Source organism: Hippocampus comes, unplaced genomic scaffold, assembly GCF_001891065.2.
Source record: "Hippocampus comes isolate QL1 unplaced genomic scaffold, H_comes_QL1_v1.1 scaffold111, whole genome shotgun sequence".
Taxonomy (NCBI): Eukaryota; Metazoa; Chordata; class Actinopteri; order Syngnathiformes; family Syngnathidae; genus Hippocampus; species Hippocampus comes.
The window spans coordinates 3080111-3106060 of NW_017805698.1; the positions used below are offsets into that span (position 1 = coordinate 3080111).

The following is a 25950-nucleotide window of genomic DNA, read 5'->3' on the forward strand; positions in this document are numbered from 1 at the left end:
TGGATTTAAAAAGTTCAAACACACCTGTTCAAATGTCAGGTTTTTGGTCAGTAGGAATTTCAACAGGGGTTGGTCAGAATTAATATTGATGGTATTGCTGTACCGTTTTTTTTTTTGTTTTTTTTGAATCCAGATCCTCACCAAAACTAAATCGGGATTTTTATGACAATCAGTTTTGTATTTTTTTGCGTTGTCCTTGAAACTGCATCCGTGCTATTGATTTACTACAATTAAAAAAAATTAAATACTGGTGGACTCAAAGGGTGAAAAATGTATCCTGAGAGGTTAGCAGCTACAATATACAAGATATTACTAATCATATCAAGGTCATTTTCTGTTCAAATTTCGATAATCAAATCACACCAGTCACGTAAGCGTAGAAGTATTTGAAAATGTTCACTGGTATTTTACATGTTCCAAGGTTACTGGCAGGAATAAAGATCAGATCCAGATTAAAATTGATTTGTGACTGCAAACTCTGACCCGAAAACAGATCACTTTGTAAATATTTTAGATGAACTGCATGATATAAAATCAATGTCATTATTTCCACCTCAGATTCCAGCGCTTTCCCATGGATGCCTTTTTTCATCACTACTATCTAGACAAGTTGCCAGTCCAGTATGTAGATAGAATCTGGTAGCATAGCACGATTTGACTGCTGAATTATTGAAGCGCCAAACAGCGAGCCCCGTGGAGGTTGTCGAGAGTTCATTGCCAATCTGTTCGCCTCGCTTCCCGTCACACATTCGAAACGAAAGGAGCACACACTCAACGACACCGACGTCGAGAAAATTACCGGCGCGGGAAGAAATGTACTCCTCGTTCACTTTTAGCATTAATGTTCCAATAGCAACATCTTGTTTCTGCTTCAAAATGTACTTTGTATTTGAAGATTCAAGTGCTCTCTTTTCCATAGAAAACAAAAGGAATTCTAATCTAATACACTCCAGTCATGACAAAAAAAAATCTTTAACTGCACTGTCAATGTTTTAAGTTAACCTTTCGATATTATTAACTGCCATACAGGTGGAATAAGTAGGTCAATGCTCCATCATAAAACAATGCTTAAGTGCAATGAAGCAAAACTACTCACTTGTCTTGTCTAGCACAGTCCAGACTCAAACTGTTGCCATCATAAGCTCAATACATAGTGAGCTTTTTTTATATATCTATTTTTCACTCGCCAAATACAGTACTCCATTAAAAAAAATAATAAAATTTAAAAAAAAAAAAAACTAAAGCTAATTCTAAATCTAATAAAAATGCCTGCAATAAGCATTGAGAAAAAAGTACATGAATAAAAACTAACAAACCTGTTCTAAAAACAAATTAAAACTAACCAAATTTTAAAAAAAACTAACGACAAAACGAAATAAAAACTAACTATAATGAAAACCCCCAAACTAGTCGCAAATGACACTGGATGGCACCCGACTGAACTTTTGTGATACACGCACGCCCACACGCAAAGTGGGCAGCAATTTCACAAGTTGTTCTTCTAATCCATGCACAGTGTGATTCAAAACTATGTGCTTTAAGGCACAGAAAATGGTCCAAAATGAGCCCAGAGAACTGTTGAAAGTGGATCAACTGCTTTTAGTCGGTGTCATTTGAATTCTAAAACATACCCTGGGATAAAAGCCACACATTAACATAACTATCATAACTCCCCGTGGCTCTTCTCTTGCTTCTACAGAGGAACGTTATCATTTAGACAAGATGAGCATGTCGCTGTTGAGAAAAAAAAAATTGGTACATTATGTCCAAAACAATCATAAACTGTGAGGCAATGGAGAAAAGAGCAGAGCTAGAAAGCCGGAAAACGCTACAAATTCCCTGGACCTCGGCCAGAGCACTGCCAAGTTTTGTAGAAGCAACACATTGAACAGCGAAAGAAGTACTGGCAACTGAAAAAAAGATTGCATTATAGTGCCCGCATTGAGAGGTGGCTGACTGCTCGCATGTTGACATTGCTGTTGATGGAAGATGAAATGCAAGGGAGATTTAAAGGTGTGCGAGCAGGCAAGTCTGCGACAGCACTTTAAATCATTGTTTGCGCTCTCTTTTTTTTTTTTTTGTTACGCCGCTGCTGCTGTAATTCCTGACCACAGAACATTTATTGTGTGCCTCAAGGGCATTTCCATGTGATACATGACAGGTGAAAACTAGCAAGAGTCTATAAATTGTATGACACTCGGGCCGTGGCGGAGGCTATTGTACATTGTGCCTGTCCGTGTGAAATTGCAATGAATGACGTTAATGCACTGCTCGCGAGAAGCCGCATTCCTGGAGTAGCTATAAAACCATTACGTGTATTATATACTGATCAATTGTTTTGATTGGCAGAAGAACCCATTTTGCAGCAGAAGAGAGTAGATTCGGACATTTTAGTCTATTTAAGCTTACGCTGTCAGAGGTCGAGTCCATTTAAAGTTTGGCTTTAAATTAGAAAAGTATTTCCAAAAACACTGAATGAAATGTTATCTTTCATTTTTGTTTTCAGTAATTTAATATACAGATCCTCGTAATGAATCTAATTCAGGTCCCAAGATGAAAGGAGTCTCCAGAAGTCAAGCCTTCACTGCCTTATGGGGAAAACTGTCTTATGGAGACACGTTCAATGTGCGTGCGTATATATATACACACACACACACACACACACACACACACACACACACACACACACACACACGCTCCGTCCTCATCAAGGCCGAGCAGAGGATGTACTTTCTTAGCACTGACAAACAGGAATTAAAAAAAAAATAAAACTGTTCATCCAATGAGAAATGGAACCTTATACTGTACTGTATTTTGAATGTCTGTTCAGATGAGAAAAAAAAAAGTCAACATTTTTGGGGAAAAAATATGCCACAAAATTCGGACAAAAACTTGATGCGGGATATTCGCCAATGGCGCTTCAGTTTAGCATGCATCTACTGTAACTAACTAGCTTTGCGCTCTTTTGCATCATCAATTCTAAGATGTGCTTGGCCATTGAAAAAATATATATCATTAAGTGGTTAACTTCCTTTGCACTTACTTAACCGTTGAGAATTTACAGTAAATCAAAATCCATTATTTCTCAATGGAATGATTCCCCCCCCCTCTTTAATTTAAACTATTTTGAGTTCAACATAAATACAGCCACTGTAGTATTCTTTTAGCATGTACAGTAGGTGATGAAATGCAGTACTTGGGCGGCATACATGTCCTCAGCTCGGACTAATGCGTTGTGTCTCAGCCTCATGTCGGTGCCGTATAAACACACAGAGTGTCTCCATGTAAGGAGAAGAAAGCGCAGCTGCTGTGTTTGTCTCTGAAACACTTCTTCTGTCCACACAGCAACATAAATACACCATTTCAGACGGACTATTTACTTTGTAGACGCCTATTACATTTTTTTTGGTGGTTGAGGCTGAGCCATCTCGCCCCGTCTCCATTTGTCAGCCGTGTGCACGCAAGCAGCCGTAGTGGGGGCGCACTCTCCGATACGATAAATTGGCCAGCTCCTGTGGACCGACAAGCATCTCCCAGACAGAGACCACTGAATAAGATGCCTGCCTTTATACTTTGAGGAAGTGGTGAGATTTTTTCGAACTGAGTGGATTGAGTGGAGGAGAGACTTTGCAATTTTGGGTGAGTAACTATTTTTAATATTCCATCCATCTATTTTGATCTCCTTAAATATGTGCAGTTATTACTGTATCGATTTAATAGTTTGCTCCTGACTTTAGAGCGGTTGGTTGAGGGAAGAGATACTGATCTACTGTATGTTTATAGTTGAATTAAATACAAAATTGATTGTAACAAGTAAAATGTCTTGAAACAATGTGTTATGAAATTAAAAAAAAAAAAAAAAGAACACTGTATGCACACTTCCTGGATACATTTGCACAACTTCAAATCTCGTCAAAAAGCTGTATGAATCATTCCGCCTTTCCATATACAGTACATTCGTCTTTTGACTACGTCAAACACATTGAGCAACGTTTATCTTTGTATGAATGGGAGTAACCGTTGTGTTGGGTGTTTGATATTTGAAATCCTTGTGACTAAATAAGGTAACCAAAGGATTACAAACAGCTCATGCTGCACTGCAACAAACTATGTCCACAAAAAAAAAAAAAAAAAATTGTAAATCAATAATGTTCTGACGGAGTTAATCAAAGCCGCTAATCATTACCTGAAGATTATTTCATAACCCTCTTGAATTGGACGAATGAGGGGTAGTCAGTAAAATAAAAAGCAACATGAAGGCAAAAGCAGTCAACAGTTACAGTGATACAAACCGAATGCAGAGAGAATTTTGATGTCGCAACTGTTTGTCGATCAATATATTAGGAAGGCAGAGTCTGGAAAAGAAAACTTGCTTGTGGATTATACAATTACAAAGTCAATGCCATATTGCAAAATAAAGGTTGTTTTTCCAATGAAATATATGACCAAGTGTGCAGATTACAACGGAATTGGCTCTCAAGTTAATGTTTAAAGATTCCAGCTTCCAGCAAACATTGCTCTTGTCTTGTCTAATCATAACATTTTAAGCATTGCGAGTCACATATTCATCTTTTATGTTTTCGTTATTAAGTTGTTTGTTTCTCTAAACTGCATTACACAACTGGGAGTTGGAAGTAGGGCAAAGATCCAGAACCTTTTTTTTTTTTTGCCTCCCCTCGCAATGTCGATTAAAAATGATCTTGGATGATACGAGTGATAAAATCCACACAGGACATTGCGCAAATTCTACACTTTGAAGAACACTTTGTTGTTTACTTTGAAACTTTCCCACAACGATGATTTAACAGAGCTGTGATAAACTCCACTTTGGTCATATTTCTTCAATTCTGCTCTTTTTCTACATGGCTTTGTTGTTCACAGACACAGTTTAAAAACCACAATCAACATTCTTGGTTGCTACGGTGGTGTCTTTTGTCAGGCCCCGCTTGTTTGACATCTGGTTCCTGTACTTCAAGTCAAGCCCTGCACAGATTCTTCTCTGTCTTACCTATCACAGGGGACGGAGGTGCGGGTCCAAGAAAATGGCAAAAATTCATCTTTCAGGGTTCATCTTCTTGTGTATGGTCCATGGCGCCATCCCTCAACTGACCCCTCATGGACCGAGGCCGGTACCCATGCCCAGAGACAGAACAGATGAGAATCTGCCAATAGCAGAAGGTTGTGAGAGTGAGTTAGCATTATATTATAACTTTGGAGGAGTGGCTGTGTAATATAACTGCTGCGAAGTGGTCAATGACCTTATATTTGCTCCTTCCAGCCAGGACAGTTAACTGCCCAATCAAGTTGTTCTTCACCATCGACACATCTGAGACAATTGCCCTACAGGAGTCCCCGCCCGGAGTACTGGTGGATAAAATCAAGGAGTTCACACGGGTTTTTGCCCAGAAGCTGGTGGATGAGGAGTACCGAGGTCTGGTCCACATCACCTGGTCCATCGGCGGTCTACACTTTTCACAGAAGCAGGTGGTCTTCAGCCAGTTTGCAACCAGGGAGAACTTCATCAGGAGCCTGGGTGGGATTCGATACCTGGGCAAAGGCACCTACATCGACTGTGCTCTCAAAAACATGACGCACCAAATGACTCAACACGACTCGGGAGCGAAGGCGGTCCTCTTCTCCGTGTTTATCACCGACGGCCATGTGACAGGAAGCCCCTGCGGCGGGATAAAGGTGACAGCGGAGAGGGCCCGTGAGCAGGGGATTCGCATTTTCTCAGTGGCGGCATCGAGGTCCCTTGATGAAACAGGAATGCGGGAGATTGCCAGTTCGCCTGCTGAAGTTTACCGCGACGACTATTTGGCTGTGGATGTCGTCGATGGGAGACCAAAAATAAATAGAGACTCCATTGATCGTATCATACAGGCCATGGTGATTTCCTCGCTCTGTTCTCACGGTATAACCATGTCACTAGCAGGTACCTTTTTCTCAATTTAGTCTTTTGCTTGCAGAAATATCAAGCCTATTTAGAGGTAAGCGCGATGGCAATGTGGCCTGTTCTCAACCCGAATGTGTCTGTGCATGCGTAACATATCATTTGGTGGGGGGGGGAATCATTGGAATTAACTTGACTTGCAAGCGCATATTTCTGATTTGCGATTATAGTGCTACCAACAGCAATGCTTCGAGACTCCAGGGAATCCTGGACCAAAAGGACTTCAAGGGCCAAAGGTAAGTTTTGGATGATGAATGGATGATTGTAATGATCTTGAATGGAATGGCTGGGGTTGGAATGGTGGGGTTGGCATCGATGGGACATCTTCAGTTGTGATGGATGCAAGTGGTGGTGATGGGAATTTGTGGATGGATGGATTACAATGGATGGGATTGCTGGAGTTTGGTTTGGGCTTGATGGAGGGTTTGGGATGAGATTATTGGGATTGCTATAGTTGTAATGGGATGGATGGGACTGGTTTTAGTTTGCATAGATGGAATGATTATTGGGATACATCGACTGTAAGCATCGGGATCTTTTGGATCGTTTGGGCTTCATGGAATGGCTTGGGTTTGGATGGAGGGATGGATAGCTGGAATGTTTTGCCTGGAACAATATTTTGGATAGATATTACAGTGATAACATGCACATTCTAGATATTTAACCATAAACCAGCGACACAAAAGCAACTAATGTGGGTTTCAGTTTGGTCACCTAACATTGATTACTATTTTGATGTATTACAGGGTACAAAAGGAGATAGTGGTTATCGCGGACCAAAGGGTGAAAAGGGAGGACAGGTAGGAATGATATACAGTACTACCATCTAATCTTCTCTTATATGATGCTTCATGAAAAAAATCCTGACTTTTTTTTTCCTGACTATGACAGGGTGATCCTGGCATTGAGGGTCCAATTGGACATCCCGGACCGAAGGTTTTTCTGAGGGGTTACTGATCAACAAATCATGTAATTCACATTGTTGTCATTTAAGCAATTCACAAGTCCTGCTTTGTCCTTTGACGTAGGGAGAAGTCGGGTTGAAGGGCGACAAGGTGAAACAGATGTTAATTAGCCGTCCTCCGATGATCTATCTGAGGGAATGGTTAGGACTGACAACTTTCTTCATCTCCAACAGGGTGAAGTAGGAGCAAGTGGAGCAAAGGTATTTTTTTTCTTGTGTCGGAATCATAAAATGAATTAGAACAAACACATCATCATCTTTCTTTACTGACCTTCAAATGTTCAGGGCTTGATTGGGGTACCTGGCCAGAATGGAACCGATGGACAGAAGGTGACGTTTCCACAACTTGTTCAGGTCTATCTAATCTTGAGACCAGTTCGTGACGTATGATGTATCTTCAGGGTAAGGTTGGCCATATTGGAGCTCCTGGCTGCAAGGGGGAACCAGGCGACAAAGTGAGTTAATAATTTTTTTTTTTTCCATGATGAATCTTGATGAACTTCAATTGTGAGCAATCTCTTTCATTTTTATTTTTTTGTTTCTACAAGGGACAAGACGGCTACCCAGGAGACGTTGGGGATGTTGGCCTCCTGGGCAAAAAGGGGGAAAAGGTATTTTATTTTGATCATGAGGAAGAGTATGATAAGGATTTATTTAAATAGTTAAAGATGGATGGCGGAAATCCTCGCATCTCTCAGCTGGACTGAGAGTCTGAGTGTTTTTGTTTCTTCACATGGCTGCTCGCGAGCGTAATGTTATGAGACGACAGCCCAAAGTGAGACAGACACATTCAATTTGAGCTGTTAAACATTTCACAAGCTGAGTGCGGCGCCACTAAAATGGAACAACTCTGTGTATTTTTTAAACCCTATTAAGAGTTTATTTCCTAAGCATGGTGCCATGCTCATAAAACAAGTTTTATAGAAAAAGCCTGAAGTTTATTAAAAGGTGTTTTTAGGCTCTCTCCTGAGATGTTTCTAGTTAGCAAGCTAGCTGTTAGCAACTAGCTGTTAGCGTCTTCCATCTTCTCAGCTCTATTACTGACTGAGAACTTTTTATTTTTTTTTGAAAGGGAGGGAATGGGGGGGGGGGGTTGAGGTCATGTCCTCACTGGTTGTTTTTTTGTGTTGTTCAGGGAGACCTTGGCCTCCCCGGCAAGTCAGGTGCTGTTGGCCCTGAGGGTGAAGGAGGACCAAAGGTGGAAATCGAATTACAACTCCGCACAGCATGATCACATTTACACCACAGTCATAACACCTGGACTGAATGCCTGCAGGGTGAAAAAGGAAATCCAGGAAATCCAGGACCCCCGGGAGAAAAGGGACCAGCGGTAATCAAATAAATTTTCATGTGATTATATTCAGTTAACGAGAGTCGGATAATAAAATAAAACCCTTCCAGGGAACGCCTGGCTTACCTGGACCAAAAGGCGAATTGGTATGTTTCTTTTAATTGACATCCATTAATTTTCTTCGGGTGATTTTGCTGCAGTTTGTTCACAAATACATGTCCACAGGGAAGAAGAGGACACGGAGGACCAAAGGGAGCTCAGGGATCTGCTGGGAAAAAGGGAGAAAAGGTAAAAACATTTTCAACATTTCCTCATCACATTAAAATGTATCCACCATATGGCGGGCGAGTAGTTCCTTCCTTTTGTGGAGTTTGCATTTGTTCTCCTTGCGCTTGCGTAGGTTTTCTCTAGGTACTCCCGCTTCCTTCCACCGCCTCTGGACCAAAGGCAGCTGGGATACATTCCAGCTCACCCACCACCGTAATGAGGACAAATGTTACAGAAAACGGATGAATGGGTGTTTAATTAATGTATTTTTATGGGTCATGTGGCCTTTGGAGCAAGTTTGTTAAAAAATTATGGACTACAGTACTGCATTTGGCTGTAAAATGAAATTTCTATTCAGTTCGTGTCTTCCTAGGATTGGTTCAGTTTTGCTTTTTCTTTTACCGCAATGTTTTAAATCACATTTTTGTATCCTATCATCTCACGAGTGTAAAGAGAAGTCGACCTCTGTAATGTGTGGATGGATCTCTGTCATTTGAAGGGAGAACGAGGGCCACAGGGAAGCAGGGGGCAACCAGGGAATGATGGACTTAAGGGTGCAAAGGTGAGGCTTGGGTTTTTGCACCAATTCACAGATGTTGTCAACTTAATTATGATGTCTCTCAAAAGGAAATTGAGAAAATATCTTTCCCATTCTAGGGTGATTCTGGACTCCCAGGCCCGAGGGGCCAGGCAGGAGAACCTGGAGGTCGTGGAGCAAATGTAGGGTGTTGAAAACGTCAAACTAGACTACTGGAGAGTGTTCCTATTAAAAAAAAATGATAACAGCGGATATCAACATATCTGGATGCTTTGCAGGGCATCTTCGGAAATCCAGGAGATCCTGGACCGAGAGGAGACTCGGGCCCCCAAGGACCAAAGGTGGGTGAAGCAAAAAAATGAATTATGTAATCAAATGCATTTGCTCTCGTGAATCAATAAATTTAATTGGCTATTCTCTCAGAGATGTGTGATATGAAACCATAAAGCACACGGCTGTTCTAACAGCAATTTTTTTTTTTTTTTTCATTTTAGGGTGATCAAGGAAGACAAGGATTCAGCTACCCTGGACCAAGAGGACCTACTGTAATTTTTTTTCTCTCGAGATAAAGCAGTTCCTTTTCACCACTGTGAAATGAAAAGCCGATGTCTGTATAAATCTCTTATTGGGGGAAGGCAAGAAAAAAAAATGTAAATTCACGCTCTTTGTCAGGGCAGCAATGGTGGATTGGAATCAGGGTTTGAATCTTCCCATGCTTGCGTGAGGTTTCTCCCGGTACATTCCAAACTCATGCATGTTCGGTTCATTGAAGATTAAATTGTTCATAATTTCAGCATTCTTTTGTTTTTTTTTTGTCTATGTATGCCTGGGGAACGGTTGGCAACCCTCCCAGGGCGTGCCACGCCCCTCACCCATAGTCAGGCACGCTAATGAAGACAAGCATTAATAGAAATGGATGAAAGCATTTTTTTGGGGGGGGTCATTACAATACGTTAAATATTGCACAGCATTTTTTAATTTTTATAATTTAAAAACTAGAAATATATTGTGTGAGCTAAAACCAGAGTAAGGCATAAGAGGACAGGAAGTCATACACACTGCAATAACCAGAAAAAACAGATATTGATTCCTTTTAGCAGCAATGCAAGTTAGCAGTATTCTCAATGTATTTTAATGTACGGTGGCCACGGGTCCTACTGACTGGAAAAGCTTCTGTTGAATGTTTTTTTTTAAATCTTCTCAGCAGTATGATTTCAAAATCGTTGTGCTATTTGTGCAGTGGCGTATGCACTTTAAAAGTATGCCAATTAATTGTGTTTCTCAGGGCGACCGGGGCGATCCAGGGAGAAAAGGACCAAGGGGTGGTCGAGGTGAATGCGGAGCCAAGGGAGAGCCAGGAGACAAAGGTCCACGTGGCGAGTCTGTAAGATTCATTGATTTGTGATTTGATTTGCACACTGACTCGACACTTTTGGAATCACGTTTGATTCTACATTCACAATGACCTTTCGAAATCACATCAAAGGTTGCCAGGTAAAAATATGAATGAATTTGCAACCCGGTCAGCAGAGGTTTTTGAGGCATTGTGGGACAAAATCCGTACTTTCAAAACAATCTTTGCAGGTTATCTATGTTTGTGGTGGATAGAGACCACTTATTTTGGTGACATCGAGGAGGAGGATTACATTGACACTTAACTGAATCAGCGGCCACACTAGTTTGTTCAAAGCAGAAATGATAAGTGGGAACACAACTTGGGTGATTTCATACCTAGTTTGCTTCTTCTGGAACGAATCAGTCAATAGGTTGTTCATCACGCTGGTGCTCACAGTTTAGATCTTTTTCGCACAAAGCAATCTAAACTACATCTTCTAGATGTCTCAGAACGCTCTGCACAAGGGTTTGGTTTCACACTTGTCGAGTTTGATTAAGGTGGAATAAAGGCTGCAAGTGGCTTTTCACTCAGCATGACTCAGACTTGGTCTTAGTTTGACTGTTTTTGTACTTTCTATTGTCTTCGTTATTAATTTATTGTTGTATATATATATTTGCTCCATGTACAGCGCTTTGTATACAGCGGTGGTTGTTTTAAAGTGCTCTATAAAATACAGTTGAGTTGAGAAGTGTGAAAGCACCCTGGAAGTTCGTTACGTGTAGTATTAGCTCACTCGTTGTTAGGGGTACTTTTAAAATTGAAGCAGAATACGGAGAGTCTCATTTCTAGATGATTATTTGAGCTTGTTCTTTCTGTTTAGGGGGAGCCAGGTCACGCAGGAGAACCAGGAGCCAGGGGAATAAGAGGGGACCCTGGGCCTGATGTGAGCACAACAGCACACAATTTAATAACTGGAATATTCAAATACATTGCTAAGTGCTTGTACTGCTTGTGTGCAGGGTTACCCTGGACCAATGGGCGATCCTGCACTTACTGTGAGTACGTTCTAGACGGGGGGGGGGGCTTTTGTCAACACTATCACTTCATATTGTTCCATTCTCATTCCAGGATTGTGACGTCATGACTTATATAAGGGAGACTTGTGGTTGTTGTGGTGAGCAATCTATACATTTATACTGTAGTACAAATATGCAGTTGGGTATTATTCCATATTTCAAACAAACTAAAGCAATTCTTACCTTTTGCCAAAGACTGTGAGAAGATTTGCGGTGCTCTGGACATCGTATTTGTCATAGACAGCTCGGAGAGTGTCGGTCTGACTAACTTCACCTTGGAAAAGAACTTTGTCATCAACACCATTAATCGTTTGGGATCTATGGCCAGCAACCCCGCATCCCCGACCGGTAAAGTCTGGCACCATCGCCTTGCAAATGATAAAGTAAAATACTTCAAGTCCGAAGAGATTGCCATAAAAGAGAGTGAATCGGTTTACTTTGTAAGGTATCATGCAGCTCTTTCAAATGAGACCAAATCTTACTTTCGGGTGACTGAGTTGAATAATTCTTACCACCACCTCTTTCAGGAACAAGAGTTGGAGTTGTTCAGTACAGCCACAACGGGACTTTCGAAGCCATCCGTCTCGACGACCCCGACATTAACTCCATGTCTACTTTTAAAACGGCGGTGAAGAACCTTCAGTGGATCGCTGGGGGCACCTTCACCCCCTCGGCTCTTAAGTTTGCCTACGACCACCTCATCAGGGACAGCAAGAGAGCCCGCGCCAAAGTGTCCGTGGTGGTTATCACCGATGGACGCTTTGACCCGCGCGATGACGATGATCTTCTCACGTATCTTTGCCATGATAGCAGCGTAGTGGTGAACGCCATCGGGGTTGGAGACATGTTTAGGAAAGCACAGGACGACGAGATCCTGGGTTCCATAGCTTGCGACAAAAAGGATCGGGTCACTGGAATGAAGAACTTTGTTGACTTGGTCGCAGAGGACTTCATCGACAAAATGGAGACTGTGCTCTGTCCCGGTAAGTTCAGTGGGATGATGTTCAATGATCTCAAATGAGTTTTTTTTAACCAAGTCCATTTGTTTTCCCTTCAAGATCCGGTTGTTGTGTGCCCCAATCTCCCCTGCAAGAGCGGTAGGTCTTCTTGAATTTACCAGGATTGTGCACATGGTTGTCTGTTTACAACAAGACTTGAGTTTTCAATACAAGCATGAATTGCAAGTGAGAAAGCATTAGGGTTCAGTATTAGGGGTTTTGAGTTGGGGAAGAGGGTTAGGAGTGAGGGTGGATGATCTGTAAACTCCAATTTTACTTTGATCCACTAGCTGAAGAAAATTACTAGTTTTGGTTGTAATGCTATTCAGCAATTTGTTGGCTTTCCATAGAGCCTGATGTGGCCCCATGTGCCCAGCGACCAGTGGATGTGGTATTCCTGCTCGACGGCTCAGAGCGCCTCGGTGCGGACAACTTCCGCCACGTTCGTGAATTTTTACAAACGCTGGTAGATAGACTGGTACTGGCCCGGAGTAGGACAGATCGCCTGCGAGCTCGCTTGGCTCTTCTGCAATACGGCAAGGATGGGGAGAACTATCTGGCTTTCCCTCTCACACACGATCACATCCTTGTTTCTGACGGCGTGGCTCGTCTGCGCTATCTGGACTCTTCGTCGAGCGTGGGGCCAGCCATCACCCACGCTATTAACAGAGTGCTTGGCAAGGGAACAACTCGCCAGACGAGACGCGTTGCTGAGATCGCGTTCGTTTTCGTCACAGACGGCGTCACTGACAGGAAAAACCTTGACGAGGCGGTACGCGCCATGCGTAGGGAACAGGTCGTTCCCTCAGTGATCGCTGTGGGAAACGATGTGGATCAAGAAGTCTTGACGAAGTTGGCCATGGGAGACGAGAACGCCATATTCAAGGCTGAACACTGGTCTCAGTGGCAGTCAGGCTTGCTTGACCATTTCTTCCGGTGGATATGTTAAAGACAAACCACACTGGAGACATGAACCTAGTTTTGGTGCTACTACTGTTAATTTGTCTGGCATACAAACATACCACATTTCCCGATGCCACTGTACAGTCAATATCTGTAGCAACCCTAAGTGCTATACACACACACACACACACACACACACACACACACACACACACACACACAATAAATCACATTTAAGATAATAAACATTCAGAATCCTGTCGTTTGTCAAGTCCCAGCTGTGTTTTGTAAGATCCCCAACAAAAGATTACAAGTCAGGTTAAGGTCATGTTCTTTCTGTGCAGTATTCCTCCCAAGTACCCATCGGTCTCCATGTGGGAGGCGGAACAATGGAGAGATGGACCCAAGGATGAATACTTTGCATTTTTCCTGCAGTCGCTCCCATTGCCTTCTTCCTTACATGTTGTCCAGCTGCACAGGAAGAGGGAGGGGGGGGGAAGAAAATGTGTGATTGGAGAGTTTATATTGGAGATTGCAATAGGTCAGGACCATCAGGGACACTTGATCCAAAATACGCAGGAAATCGTTTTTAAATGAGATTGACTCACAGCAGTGACCTCATGCTTCCTTGCAATAAGTGGAAAAAAAATATATTTACCAAGTCGTCAACATCGTCAGCATCATCTGCCATTGTCGCAACCGGCTCTTCGTTTTTCTCATCAGCCACCAGAAACTGACAATAGAGTACAGCGTTCTCAGAAATGAGGACAATGTCAGGGTCACTGTGAAATGGTTAGCTTAAGTCACCTGGGCAGCTTCATTTTTGGACACACAGCTTCCTTCCACCTCGTCCTGGCCAATAAGAGATATGGAGCCTGTAACAGCAACAAAAAGACACCAAAATGATGAACGAGGGACTGTACCGTTGCAAATGATTAGCAGTATATCTCATTTCTTAAAACATACTGTGGAAATTTTGTGACATCACCGAGAAGGAATGAATGGGTAGGCTTTGCGTACCTTGAACAAGCAGGTCCCAAAAGACTTCCAGCCCCCTGTTTGTGATGCTTCCTTTCAGCAACTGGAGGTAGCTATTGTACAGATCGGCCTTTCCGAGCTGCGTATTCAAAGACATGAAAGATTCTAAAATCCTTCAAACACTTGCCAAGAATGTATGTTAACTCGCAATGGCATATTTTTGCAAGGACTGGCAGTGATTCAAATTGTGAGGAATGGGGAATAGTCACTGTTTATTTACCTTTACAGACAGTTCTCTGAAGGCCTGGATACAGGTGATGCTTTTCATGTAGTACTGTGTGTTCTTGTTGCCGAGCAACTGCTCTATCCTGTGAGTCAGCTGCTCACAGGCTGGGTGGATGAGTGGTAGTGGTGGTGGTGGGGTATTTGGTCAACACACCCAAACAAAGAAACAGAATTTACAACAGATATCTACTTGTCCACTCATGGCCAGTGTTCTTTTCTACCTGAACAAGTTCAATGAATTAAAGTTAATTTTTGTTTAAGAGTCCCAGGTTTTGTTTGACTTCCAGGCCAAAGCTCAGCCCAACACAGTAAACTTGTCTTCATGTGATAAAATATAAAGCACGATGACTAGCGATGCACGATATGAGAAATTTCAACCGATACAGGTAACTGATATATGCAGTATAGAATTTTTGTATACTGCAAATATACGGTATCTGTTGTTGCAACTTAAAAGAATAAAACGCCTCAATCCCGCCTCTTAATGTGGTGTCGGAGGATGATATAAAAAAAGTGGTCAGCAACAACATACAGTCGCATGATTTGCTACTTTTGAAGTTTTGTCTCTTCAGACAGTGAAAAGCTCTCATGCGTACAGTATCTATTAATAAAGTTGGTTGCGTTGTTATTACCCGCACTCACGTTTTTTTATATATATATATATATATATATATATATATATATATATATATATATATATATATGTATATGTGCGTGTGTGTGTGTGATCGGCAGTTGTGCAAGTCACATTGGCTATTATATATGTGTGTGTGTGTGTGTGTGTGTGTGTGTGTGTGTGTGTGTGTGTGTGTGTGCGTGTGTGTAAAAACAAAAGCAGTGCGGCGCACTGGATGACTGGTTAGCTCGTCCGCTTCACAGTACAGAGGTCCATCGTTTGATTCCGGGCTCCAGCCTTCCTGTGTGGAATTTGCATGTTCGCCCAGTGCCTGCATTGATTTTCTTCGGGAACTTCCGTTTGCACATTTCAAAAAGGTGCATAGTAGGTTAATGGAACAAACACTCTAAATTGTCCCTATGTGTGATTTTAAGTGTGAATGGTTGTTTGTCTATATTTGGGTAACAGCTAATTTCCAACCTCAGCCTGGTTCCTACCTTCGATTGTATTTTTGATTGCACCATTAACTACACTCCTATTTTTGTTTAAATTCCCTATTTAAAAATGGCAGTGGTTGAGGGTAATGACCTGGAACAACGTATCGTTTAAAATAAATAAAATTAAAACTATGAACTAGTTCATTTTTTTGGAACGGTGAACCTAGTTCAAAATATTGAATTGAAAAATTTGTAAACCTAACTTTGAACGAGAAAATGAATTTTCCCAAACACTGATGATGGCCTTTTTGCACAATGAAAAATGGAATAAATTGGACCTCACCCCCTTGGAATGGAAGCGTTTTTTGCTTGATCAGGATGCGGAAGTCACGGGCGGGATTTACGCTCCCGACCTAGATGAAAGGAGGAATGACGTTGAAAATGGTGAGCCGCAGAGCATTCCCTCCTCCCCTCTTGTCTCTCCCACCCAGTTTCTTACCGAAGTAACAGAGCCTTCAGAAATGTCAGCCAGATTATACTCCTCCCCCTCATCCTCCTCTGCCGCATCTCCCTTTGCCTTCTTAGCATCTGGCTGCTCAGAGCTGACAGGAGAAGGGGTCACGTAGAAGACAGTAAAAAGTACATTGAAGAACCTTGGCCACACATGCATTTTCAACACAGTGACACATAATGTTGATACTATAGTGGGACCCACTAAAATGGAACAAAATCCCCCAAATGAAAGAATGTTTCCATCTAAAATAATGAATGTAAATTAGAAATAAGCAGTTGCAGAGTTAAAGGGTCACCATCAACCCATTATGAATTGGATGAGGCAGCATTTTATGGACCATTTCAACATTTATAACAGTAATGCAAGTGGAAAGACAAGGTAACCAGGTCAATCGAACTAAAATAAAACTATTGATCTTTCAACGACTGCTGACAAGTATGTTGTGAGAGAGGGAGGCTTGCAGATTGCAAGTCAGCATGCTTTTAAATTTTTAAGTGTCCTCTTCAAATACAACAAACAATTCTAACAAACAAAATATTCTGCTACACTGAAATTCATGGTACATGCATGTCGCTCTGGTTTGACCAACAACAAGTGCGTCTTGTGACTTTTGATATCAAGTGTGGTGGACAGAGACATGTTCAATTTTGGCAGTTCCACTGTAGTTTTTAACCTTGCAAAAAGACCAGACTTACTCTTTTCCAAAGATCTCAGCACTAGTTTTCAGTGGCTTCTTCTTTTCCATCACTTTGAGAGGAAACACCTTCTTCACCTCATCTAGTGGCACTCCACAACGCTCCTTGATGACATCCGGGCGGTCCAGTGCAGCCACCAGCCAAGGTTCTATTGGGGGAAGGGCTGTGCCGGGGTTGACGGCTCGATGATGCAGGCACTGAGAGAGATTGGAAGACACATTTATATCAGATTACAGGAAATAATTGTGTCTGAATGAGACTTTTAAATATTGTACAAGTAAACACCTAAGAATGAATACCTTAATACAAATATCTTTCCATTAACTGGCTGGCAGTTACCATACTTTGAGACACAGCCTTCTGTTGGTATTATTTCTCGTGGTGGGAAGTAATAAAGCCCAAATACTTTGTTAACGTTCGAGTATACATTTTTCTGATATTTTCCTTTTAATTATTGCTTTTGAAAAGATACATGTACTTTCTACATCTTACTTTTTTAAAACAGTAAAACAAACACATTCAAAAGTCAAAATTGTAATAAGTAGAAAGCAAGTCTGTCATCTGACCAAGATTATGTACTTGTCCTCTAACAGGCCATTAAAAGTGCCCGGAATCCCTACGAATGCTAGGCCACCAAGACAACAGATTCTATGCTTTGTGATCGTGGTAGCTGGAAAAATGACACGCATGGTAAAAACTGAGAAGGCAAGAAATGATACTTTCCACACTGAATACCTGGTAAAGCCTCTGGAACGCAGGGTTGGGAATGTGGTGGACTTTGAACAAGTCTTTTAGGTTTCCATCTTCATCTTTGTCCACCAACATCATGGAGTCGATGAGAGAGTCGACAGCCTGCAACTGTGTGTCTGTGTATACACGGTAATCTCACATTTGATTGGCAAGGCCTGTGAGGTTTGCACTTTGAATTTTCACTGGCATAGATTGTGTAATATCAAATCATTTGGAATATTTGTGTCTTTGTAAAAAATATTCCAATACAGGATGCGCTATCATTAAATGATAATATAAAAAACAAAAAACAAACAAGAGGAATACCTGAGGGGCTGAATTTCTTGGAGTTCAGGGAAGTATATGTGAAGTGCCGGAGGTCTTCCATGAAGGGCAGCTGGACATATATAAGACACTGCGGAGAGAAAGAAACGTTAGTTTACCTGTATGGCAATAAAGTATTAAAGTCATGCTAAAATAAAATAAAAATAAAAAAATCGCCCCATTTATAGCTGTTAATTTGTTTGAATACTATTTTCTTCCCTCACTGTAAGATAATGTAGCATTATTTATTTTGCATTAGCAAACATAGGTTACAGTGATCCGTTTAATAGAGGTTCAATGTACATCTTAGTTGTCTTCATTTTTTATTTGTACAGAGACTACCTTAAAGGCTTAACGCCGTAAAGCATTGCTTGCTGATAATATGCTGCTATTTCGACAAACACGCTTGAAAATTAACATATGGACAATAAGCTACAATGAGAAGGAGGTTGTGACATCACCTCATAGTTCATCTTGATACAAGGGAAAGCTGCTCCTATTTGAGGGTTGCACTGCCGGTTGTAGGCGTACCGAACGATGGCCACCATTTTGAGCTCGTCCAGCGCCCGGATGAGAGCGGACAGTGCCACCCCAGCATGCTGAGCCCAGGAAAAAGTCAGCAATATTGACACAGAGCAACCACTCGTTTGACAAAATCTGCTCCTGGATTTTACCTGATCGTCGCCTGGCGCAAAGATCTTGATGGTCTGAATTCCCATGAAGGAGTGACGAGGAACCTGCAGAGACGCCAGACACAAAATAAACAATGGACAATGTCGGGAAATCACAACTAATTAAAAAAACAAAAAAAAAACAATCAATCAAACCAAATGGCATAGTACCAGGTTTTGGTTGGTAAATCCTAAAACAGCAAAGCACTTTCCATCATGTTTGTATTTCATCTGCTCTTGATCCACTTTCGAGAAGGGAACAATATCGCTTCCATAGCAAAAACCTGGTAACACAAGACAAGCACACCATCTATTTAGAGAAGGTTGGTTACAGAGATACCAGACTAGAACACCAATGTCTGACTATTTGTAACCAAACCTGAATTATTAGCGACGAAAATAGTTCCCAACATGTTTTGTCTTGTGTACCCCTGAACCTTTTTCTCATACCATGCGCTCCTTACTTGTACAGGTTGATGATTCTCCAATAGTGGAATGTAACACAACAGATTATTCCCTGAAAATTTAAATTTGACTCCTTAATTTTATTTGCAGGCATTAACTTTTTAGCTTGAATTAGACATAAAAATAAATGTTGCTTTGGGGGAAAAAAAAACCCAATCTAAATAATTTATAAAACATGCCTTTATTAACATTTAACACAAAAAATTGGACCTTACTTGAATACACCCTTTTTAAGCAGGCATTTAAACTTTAGTTATCAGGAACAAAACAAGGGAAACAAGTTATAGTGCGCAGATACCGTTCATTGACAGGCTTGAAATGACCAAGAATATTTACTTACGGAAATACAATATTAAATGTTTCCATGCAGCCCCTGTAATGTATCCCTGGTTGGGATACACTGAGCTACAGGATTTGAAGTTTAATTTCAACTGGGTGAACTTGAACTTTAAACATATGTTGAGTAGCGGTAGACATATATGGCCATAATTCTGGAAGCATCATGGATAACTTGATGCCGTTACATTCTCTTCAAAGAAGTATCGCAACCACAATGGAAAAGATTTACCTTGGATTAGGTCGTCCTTCTGCACCTCTGTCTCGTTGTCGTCATCCAGACAGTAGACCGTTTCTTTCTTGATGTGGTCTCTCTTGTGGCTCAGTGCGTCCACTGTGAGCCACGTTTTCTTGAGCTTCTCCTCAGTCACCTGGTGGACACAAGCGGAACTCATAAATGGGGTTGGGATTTCCTTTTTAAAAGGTCCGAAAGCCAAACGATCACAGCTGTAGAGCTCCTACAACAGTGGTCCTAATTGTGTGGAACAAGTTGTTGATTAACAAAACAAAAGTAGCAATGAACTACAACATCGTGCTGGAAACCGGGAGAAGCGCATGATTCAGACTCAACGCACTGGGGTGCCATTCTGTTGTCCATACAGACACAGTTTTTGTTCAACACTAGTGCATCAGGTTATGCGGCTGCACCTATGTTTTGGTTGGTGCGTGTGTAAAGTGCTTGCCACATCACGTACAGCTTTGTAGCCAACGATGCGAATGGAGAGAGCACTGCCAATGGTCAGCTGACAGGGCCACGCCGTGGGTCGTCTCTCAGTCCTCTTGAACATACACAGCCCCTCAATAGCATTCCTGCAAATGCACAAGGGAAAAAACCACATCAGACAAAGACCAAACCAATGAGAGTCTTCAAATGAAAAGTTCACTTTGTTTTAAACGACTGGAAGCAATTATTTTGGTCTCTGAAGTCTCATTCATAGTGTTCAGTTAATTCCGTTTTTCACGGCCCTCTAAATAGGGATCGTCAGTCAGCATAGAAGGATTACTCGCTCTGTACTTTTTTGATCATTGATTGAAGCAGAAGCAGTTGTAGAAGCAATATCAGAAGCAGCAGCAGAAGCAGAATCAGTAGCACTAGCAGTTGTAACAGAAGCAGGAAATAACCTAAAGCACACATAAATGCAATAAAAATGAATGCATCTATCTTTCTAGATCACAATGTATGTATATCATTGACATTAATTAATACCTTTATTTTAACAATACGTTTAATAAATAATTTAATCAACCATGATTTCACTATGTATTATTATCGTCATCATTATTCATTATTCTAAACGTAAGAAACCATACAACACAAACATACCAAGTGGGATCGATCAAAAGGACTACAAGTCGCAGCGGTCAAACCCGGAAGTGGAGCACGGCATGATTAACTCCGGCCGTAACGCAAAGTACACAGTTGACACTCCCAGTGCAGCCGGACAAACACGACACGGCAACTATGCAAAAACGAACTCACTGAAGAAACCACTGTGATTGAAAGTCTTTTGCCCACGTTTAAACTGCCGAGTGGGAACAGTAACTAACTGTGATCGCGATGTGGCAAACATACGGTGTACATTGAAACTGTAACATTTATTTTGTGAATGCGAACACTTTGTTTTTCTTCTTTCTACCCAATCTTGCTGCTGTATACTGTAAATTTCCCCAATGTGGGACAAATAAAGGATATCTTATCTTATAAAGCGCAACGGACACAACGCAAAGCAGACAAACAAAGCAACCGATCATGATCGAATCTAAAAGGTAACTTTACATATCTGGTCAAGAAAAGCGGACACAAACGTAGCTTACCATTGGGCCATGCTGACGACAAAGTGAGTGTTTTAACTAACGAAACAAACTGCAATGCCGCTTTTCATACGTCACGCGAACGGTCACCTGTCAGTGGCAGCCCTGCACCTCTTTAAGGGCCAGGTGAATCCAACACAGAGTGAAATTGAACAACAAACAGTACATGTACAAGTAAATCTTCTGTGAGCTGCCTATTTCTGAGCATGTGTCTGTGAGCTCCCAGCACTGCACTTGCACCCTACTCGTACATCACTATGGGGCTAATTTATGTCATGACATCCCCTACACAAGGTTTCTCCAGATCTCAGAATAAACTAGGCGAGGTGAAGATCCAGAGCCACTTTTGAGCGGTCGGTCACACAACGTTGTTTGAAACAGGAGTGCAAAAGAGCCACATCGTCTAAAGGTGTGAAACATCTGCTATCGCATCAAAGCCAAAAGGTAAGCAGAGCTGCCATGAGTTTTGTTCGACGCCCATTTGCTACGTCTTCTTTAGAGAGATCAAAAGGCCCTTTCACCTGAGTGTGTAAATCTGATCGAGACCATCCTGCTCATCCAGGCTGAGCATAATGTGTTTGACCATTTCCAGTCCAGTCTTCTGTTCCCTGGACAAGCCTTTACCCGAGCCTCTTGCACCGGGACCCCCTCTTCCCGCATCGCCTGCTTCATCCACTGATTCCTCTTCAGCAGAGAAGGGTAAACTACGGAATACAAAGAATGGTAACATTTCTTTAAAATATAGGTAAAAGAATAAGATCAAGCAATTTAAGTGATAAAGGGTGGGATACGGATCTTTTCAAACATATTTAATATTTAATTCAATTCAAAAATACATTCTAACAAAAAACATATCTTGCATTATGGCCCTCTGTGACTCATTGAAACATCGAATTATTTTGTCATTTCAGTGGTAAAACGTTTTGCAGGTTTTGCTCTGCCACTGTAGCTTTAAAACTCCACCATCAACTTTACAGATCCCACATCTGCTCTGATATGGGTTGTGATAATAACGTTTTCTGTAACACACGGCCATGACAGCGATCGTAAAGGTTACTACAGCTCCAGCAGGATAGTGGAACCACCTGTTATTTCTTTTTTCCTGAGGAGAAAAAGGGTGGCGTATATTTGAGGCGAGGTGTTAAATTATTCAAGTGGCATCTGTTGGAGCGGATACCCCTAACTGGGAAAACACAATGTTGGAACTTACAAGAACTGCAGCGTTATGTCAACTTGTTTCAGGTTTTCAACAATGACGTCCAGCTCTTCTGAGTTTGCTTCAACACTGAGGTCACTCAGGAAGTAAATGTTGAGTTGATCATAACGTTTCCCCCTAAAAAATATATCAATCATGACATTGATGTGGCACAAAATGACAAAACCACGTTTCAGATATTTTGATCGCACAATTTAGCAGATATTAAAAAAATAAAATCTTACTTTATTCCAGTTTGAAGAAGATCCATGCAGACAACAAGAGCATCTAACCCTTTTTACAACGGTTAAAGGAGACATGTCTCTTTTAATGCCATTTTTTTTCTCACAAGTGTCAAGTATTTGCAAAGGATACAGTCCGCCTGTTGATTTTCCGGATGGACCTGATTCTCGATCTCCTCCAAAAGCTCAAAGTCGGGTACCATCAGGTTGCGATGAACAGTGATGTTCTGGTATTGTCCATCTTGAGCCAGTGGGTTCCTGGTCGAGTCTGTGCCAAACAGAACCAAAGCCAATTCATCCTTGACCTCAGCAAACACCTGTGAAACCAAATAACAATCACATATGCCACATTACTAATTAATTATTACTTGATATGTCCAGTCTGAAAAGAAAAAAAAAATACACTGAGATTTAAGTCTAAATTTCACAAGAATAAAGCCGTTTATACATCAACAAAAAATAAAGAAATATCATTAAATCAAAATTGTATATTTTCAAGAGGTGTTTATTTTAAAATGTGCAATACTAGAAAGAGTCATATAGTTTCGAGAAAAGAAGCTGCATACTTCCAATATTAGTGATAATATGACATTGTTTTTATTATATATTTTGGTATTACAGTTGCAATACTGTACTGTGAAAATAAAGTTGCACTTTTTTTATTTTTTAAAATTGACGTGTTTTTTTAAAATGAGGTTACTATGACAAAACATTTCTTTTCGAAAAGGAAAATTGTTGTACATTCAACATTCAAATCACTATATTATGACAATGAAGTCCTTTTCCTATTTTTAAAAACATGGCGTTTCCCCCTAGTTTTTTTCCAAAATAAGATTACAATTTTTAATATTGTAATCTGATTTTTCTTTTCCTTTTCAGCGTGGCCTTAATTCTTTTTTATACTGAATAAATAAATCATTTTGTAGTTCAATGTATCCTATCTTACCTGACGTTGGACAAACTTCTGAATGACTTGTTTGGAGAGTTCAAATGGAGAGTCTTCACCCGGTGCCGAGTTGGACATGGAAAGCCCAACATCCATGCACAACACATGAAACGACTGCAGTAGACCAAGGAATAAAATGAAATTAAATTCAAATATTTATGTAGGGCTATTTTATAACACATTGCATTTCAAAGCCTTGTTGTTAGCGTTCGTCCACAGACATGTCCCAACATGCCCTGCCATTTCTCAACGCCACAGTGTATTACGAATGCAAACATATCAAAATAATAGAATATACTACTGGTTAAAAATAATGGCCGGCTGACACATGTTTGAAAGTTACAGGGAGCCATTCGACATAATTGTACTTACTTTCGATCTGGACATTTTAGGATTTTTGTTTCCCTCCTTTAGAAGCTGTGTCACCTGATAAAAGGTCCGAGTGAAAATGGCGTTCACTCCCGGATTACAAAGAGCGAGCTACACATCCGCGTTACCACGGTTTTGAAGGCAGTTCGGTTAGTTATTTTCCCCAACTGAATACAATAAAACATTGCATTTGTATTAATATGTTTTATGAATACATTTAACTAAAGACTCTAAATTGCAAGCGAGTGAGAATATGAGTGTGATTATTAATTTATCTATGTATCGGTGTCCTGCAATTGGCTGGCAACCAGAAAATTGATAGACAAAATGGAATGCATCAGGAATCAAATAAAACACACAAACGCATCGTATTTTCAGTGTTGTCATGCAACAAGATTATATTTTTATTGGTGTAATTGTTTACATCCTTAATTTACCTCATACAACATGGAACGAGAAATTCCCACCGATTATCTGTTAATCGTTTTGAGGAGCATATTTATCATACTAGTGTGAAATGTTCAAATCTCCGAAAAATCACAATTAAATACACGTATTATAATAAATTAAACAAATATTCAACAAAAGACAGTATTGAAAATGTAAGACGGAGATTTTCACTGGGGTAATTTCACTCACAATGAACAGGAGACAGTTGAAATCAGACAGCCAGCATGATTATTTAGAGTGAACACTGAGATAAGATGTCACATGTACTTTAATAATTCGACAAAAAAAAAAAAAAAAGCAGATAGTGCTGTGAATTGAATCGATTCAAAAAACAAAAACACTTCTGTACGGTTGAGAATGATTCTAAATACAAAATAATTCTATGTAGGTGAGAGTGAAAAACCATGACAACAGTGCTGGAACACATTTCCAGGCAAGCACCAAAAGGAAATCGTGTAATGCTAGTCTTGCAATAAGTGACGAATAATACATGTTAATGACACACGCACGCACACACACAGACACACAAACACACGCACACAAAATAAAGTTTATCAGAGTCCAGTGTGTTTCCAGTACAAATATACAATACTACGCAGAAGTCTTTGGCCACCATTAGCTTTGTTGATTTGATTCCTTTTTTTTTCACAGCAGTCACAACATTTTAAAATGGTCAGTAGTGGGGTACAGTACATCATTTTGTTGAGGGATGGAGCTTGGGGCGGCCTGGTGGTCCAGTGGTTAGCGCGTTGACCTCACAGTACAAAGGTCGTGTGTTCTCCCCGGGCCTGCATGGGTTTTCTCCGGGTACTCCGGTTTCGTCCCACATTAGAAAAACATGCATGTCAGGCTGATTGAACACTCTAAATTGCCCGTAGGTGTGGGTGTGAACGCGGATGGTTGTTCGTCTCTGTGTGCCATGCGACTGGCTGGCAACCGGTTCAGGGTGTCCGAAGACAGCCGGGATAGACTCCAGCACCCCCCGCGATCTTTGTGAGGATAAAGCGGATCGGAAAATGGATGCATGGATGGATTGTGCTTGGGCAGAGGAAGAAGTAATTCGACGTTAATGAGGTTATAAACATGGCTATAAATCCAGAATAATTCAATGCATCTTCATTGATATAGTGCCTTCAGCAAGTGGCATCGTCCACTCTCATAGACACCATACCTCAATGAATTGCTAGATGTGCTGTCCACTTGAGCAAATGGACACAACAGCTGATGTCAATAGGTGGCTGTTATAAAAAGTCATTTGAAAAGGCATATTTGACTATATAATAGGTACACTACAGTCTATTCAGTATTGTGTATGATAATAAATTAAATCTGAACAGAAAATAATAAAATAAATTATTTAAAATATATATCTATCTATTTTCTAATCCACTTATCCTCACGAGGGTCATGGGTGTGCAGTAGGCGGAGTACACCCTGAACTGGTTGCCAGCGAATCATAGGGCACACATAGATGAACAACCGTTCACACTCACATCAAGGGACAACAAAGAGTGTTCCATTAACCTGCCATGCATATTTTTGAAATGTTAGAGGAAACCA

The 25950-nt window shown here is 40.9% G+C and overlaps 2 protein-coding genes across 4 annotated transcripts; one reads left to right on the top strand and one right to left on the bottom strand.

The window, feature by feature from the left end:
• The first annotated feature begins 2869 nt into the window (after positions 1-2869).
• On the top strand, positions 2870-13526 carry LOC109523290 (collagen alpha-2(VI) chain-like). Of its 3 annotated transcripts, none has more exons than XM_019882314.1 (28): positions 2870-3639; positions 4992-5187; positions 5279-5889; positions 5970-5990; positions 6124-6189; positions 6700-6753; positions 6845-6889; positions 6982-7008; positions 7092-7118; positions 7203-7247; positions 7319-7372; positions 7466-7528; positions 8053-8115; positions 8194-8247; positions 8319-8354; positions 8434-8496; positions 8975-9037; positions 9133-9195; positions 9292-9354; positions 9508-9558; positions 10299-10397; positions 11230-11292; positions 11369-11404; positions 11478-11523; positions 11621-11773; positions 11953-12408; positions 12484-12522; positions 12774-13526. In XM_019882314.1, exons 2-28 carry the CDS (start codon positions 5043-5045, stop codon positions 13370-13372), a joined length of 3105 nt encoding a protein of 1034 aa, XP_019737873.1. In that variant the 5' UTR covers positions 2870-3639; positions 4992-5042; the 3' UTR covers positions 13373-13526. The 3 variants fall into 3 exon arrangements, with proteins under 3 accessions (XP_019737873.1, XP_019737874.1, XP_019737872.1); XM_019882315.1 differs by having other exon boundaries at positions 5018-5178; XM_019882313.1 differs by having other exon boundaries at positions 2871-3639; positions 5018-5187.
• Positions 13403-24054, bottom strand: LOC109523292 (X-ray repair complementing defective repair in Chinese hamster cells 5). Its single transcript, XM_019882319.1, has 21 exons — positions 23944-24054; positions 23572-23685; positions 22759-22942; positions 22629-22677; positions 22399-22521; positions 21710-21892; positions 20072-20186; positions 19609-19747; positions 18747-18859; positions 18579-18641; positions 18366-18503; positions 17908-17995; positions 17587-17717; positions 16852-17048; positions 16142-16244; positions 15986-16055; positions 14585-14694; positions 14347-14443; positions 14134-14201; positions 13985-14059; positions 13403-13797 (listed from the first exon to the last, which is right to left on the bottom strand). The coding sequence occupies exons 1-21, from the start codon at positions 23956-23958 to the stop codon at positions 13783-13785; spliced, it is 2190 nt and encodes a 729-aa protein (XP_019737878.1). The 5' UTR covers positions 23959-24054; the 3' UTR covers positions 13403-13782.
• Positions 24055-25950: the final 1896 nt, after the last annotated feature.

Coding starts and splice junctions, on each gene's coding strand:
- LOC109523290 (XM_019882314.1), top strand. CDS start 5,043: ATGGCAAAAATTCATCTTTCAGGGTTCATCTTCTTGTGTATGGTCCAT. Junction 7,119..7,202: donor TAGGAGCAAGTGGAGCAAAG/GTATTTTTTTTC, acceptor TCAAATGTTCAG/GGCTTGATTGGGGTACCTGG. Junction 7,373..7,465: donor AGGGGGAACCAGGCGACAAA/GTGAGTTAATAA, acceptor TGTTTCTACAAG/GGACAAGACGGCTACCCAGG.
- LOC109523292 (XM_019882319.1), bottom strand. Junction 17,996..18,365: donor GTATCAAGATGAACTATGAG/GTGATGTCACAA, acceptor TTCTCTCCGCAG/TGTCTTATATATGTCCAGCT. Junction 16,056..16,141: donor CTGAAGGCTCTGTTACTTCG/GTAAGAAACTGG, acceptor CCTTTCATCTAG/GTCGGGAGCGTAAATCCCGC.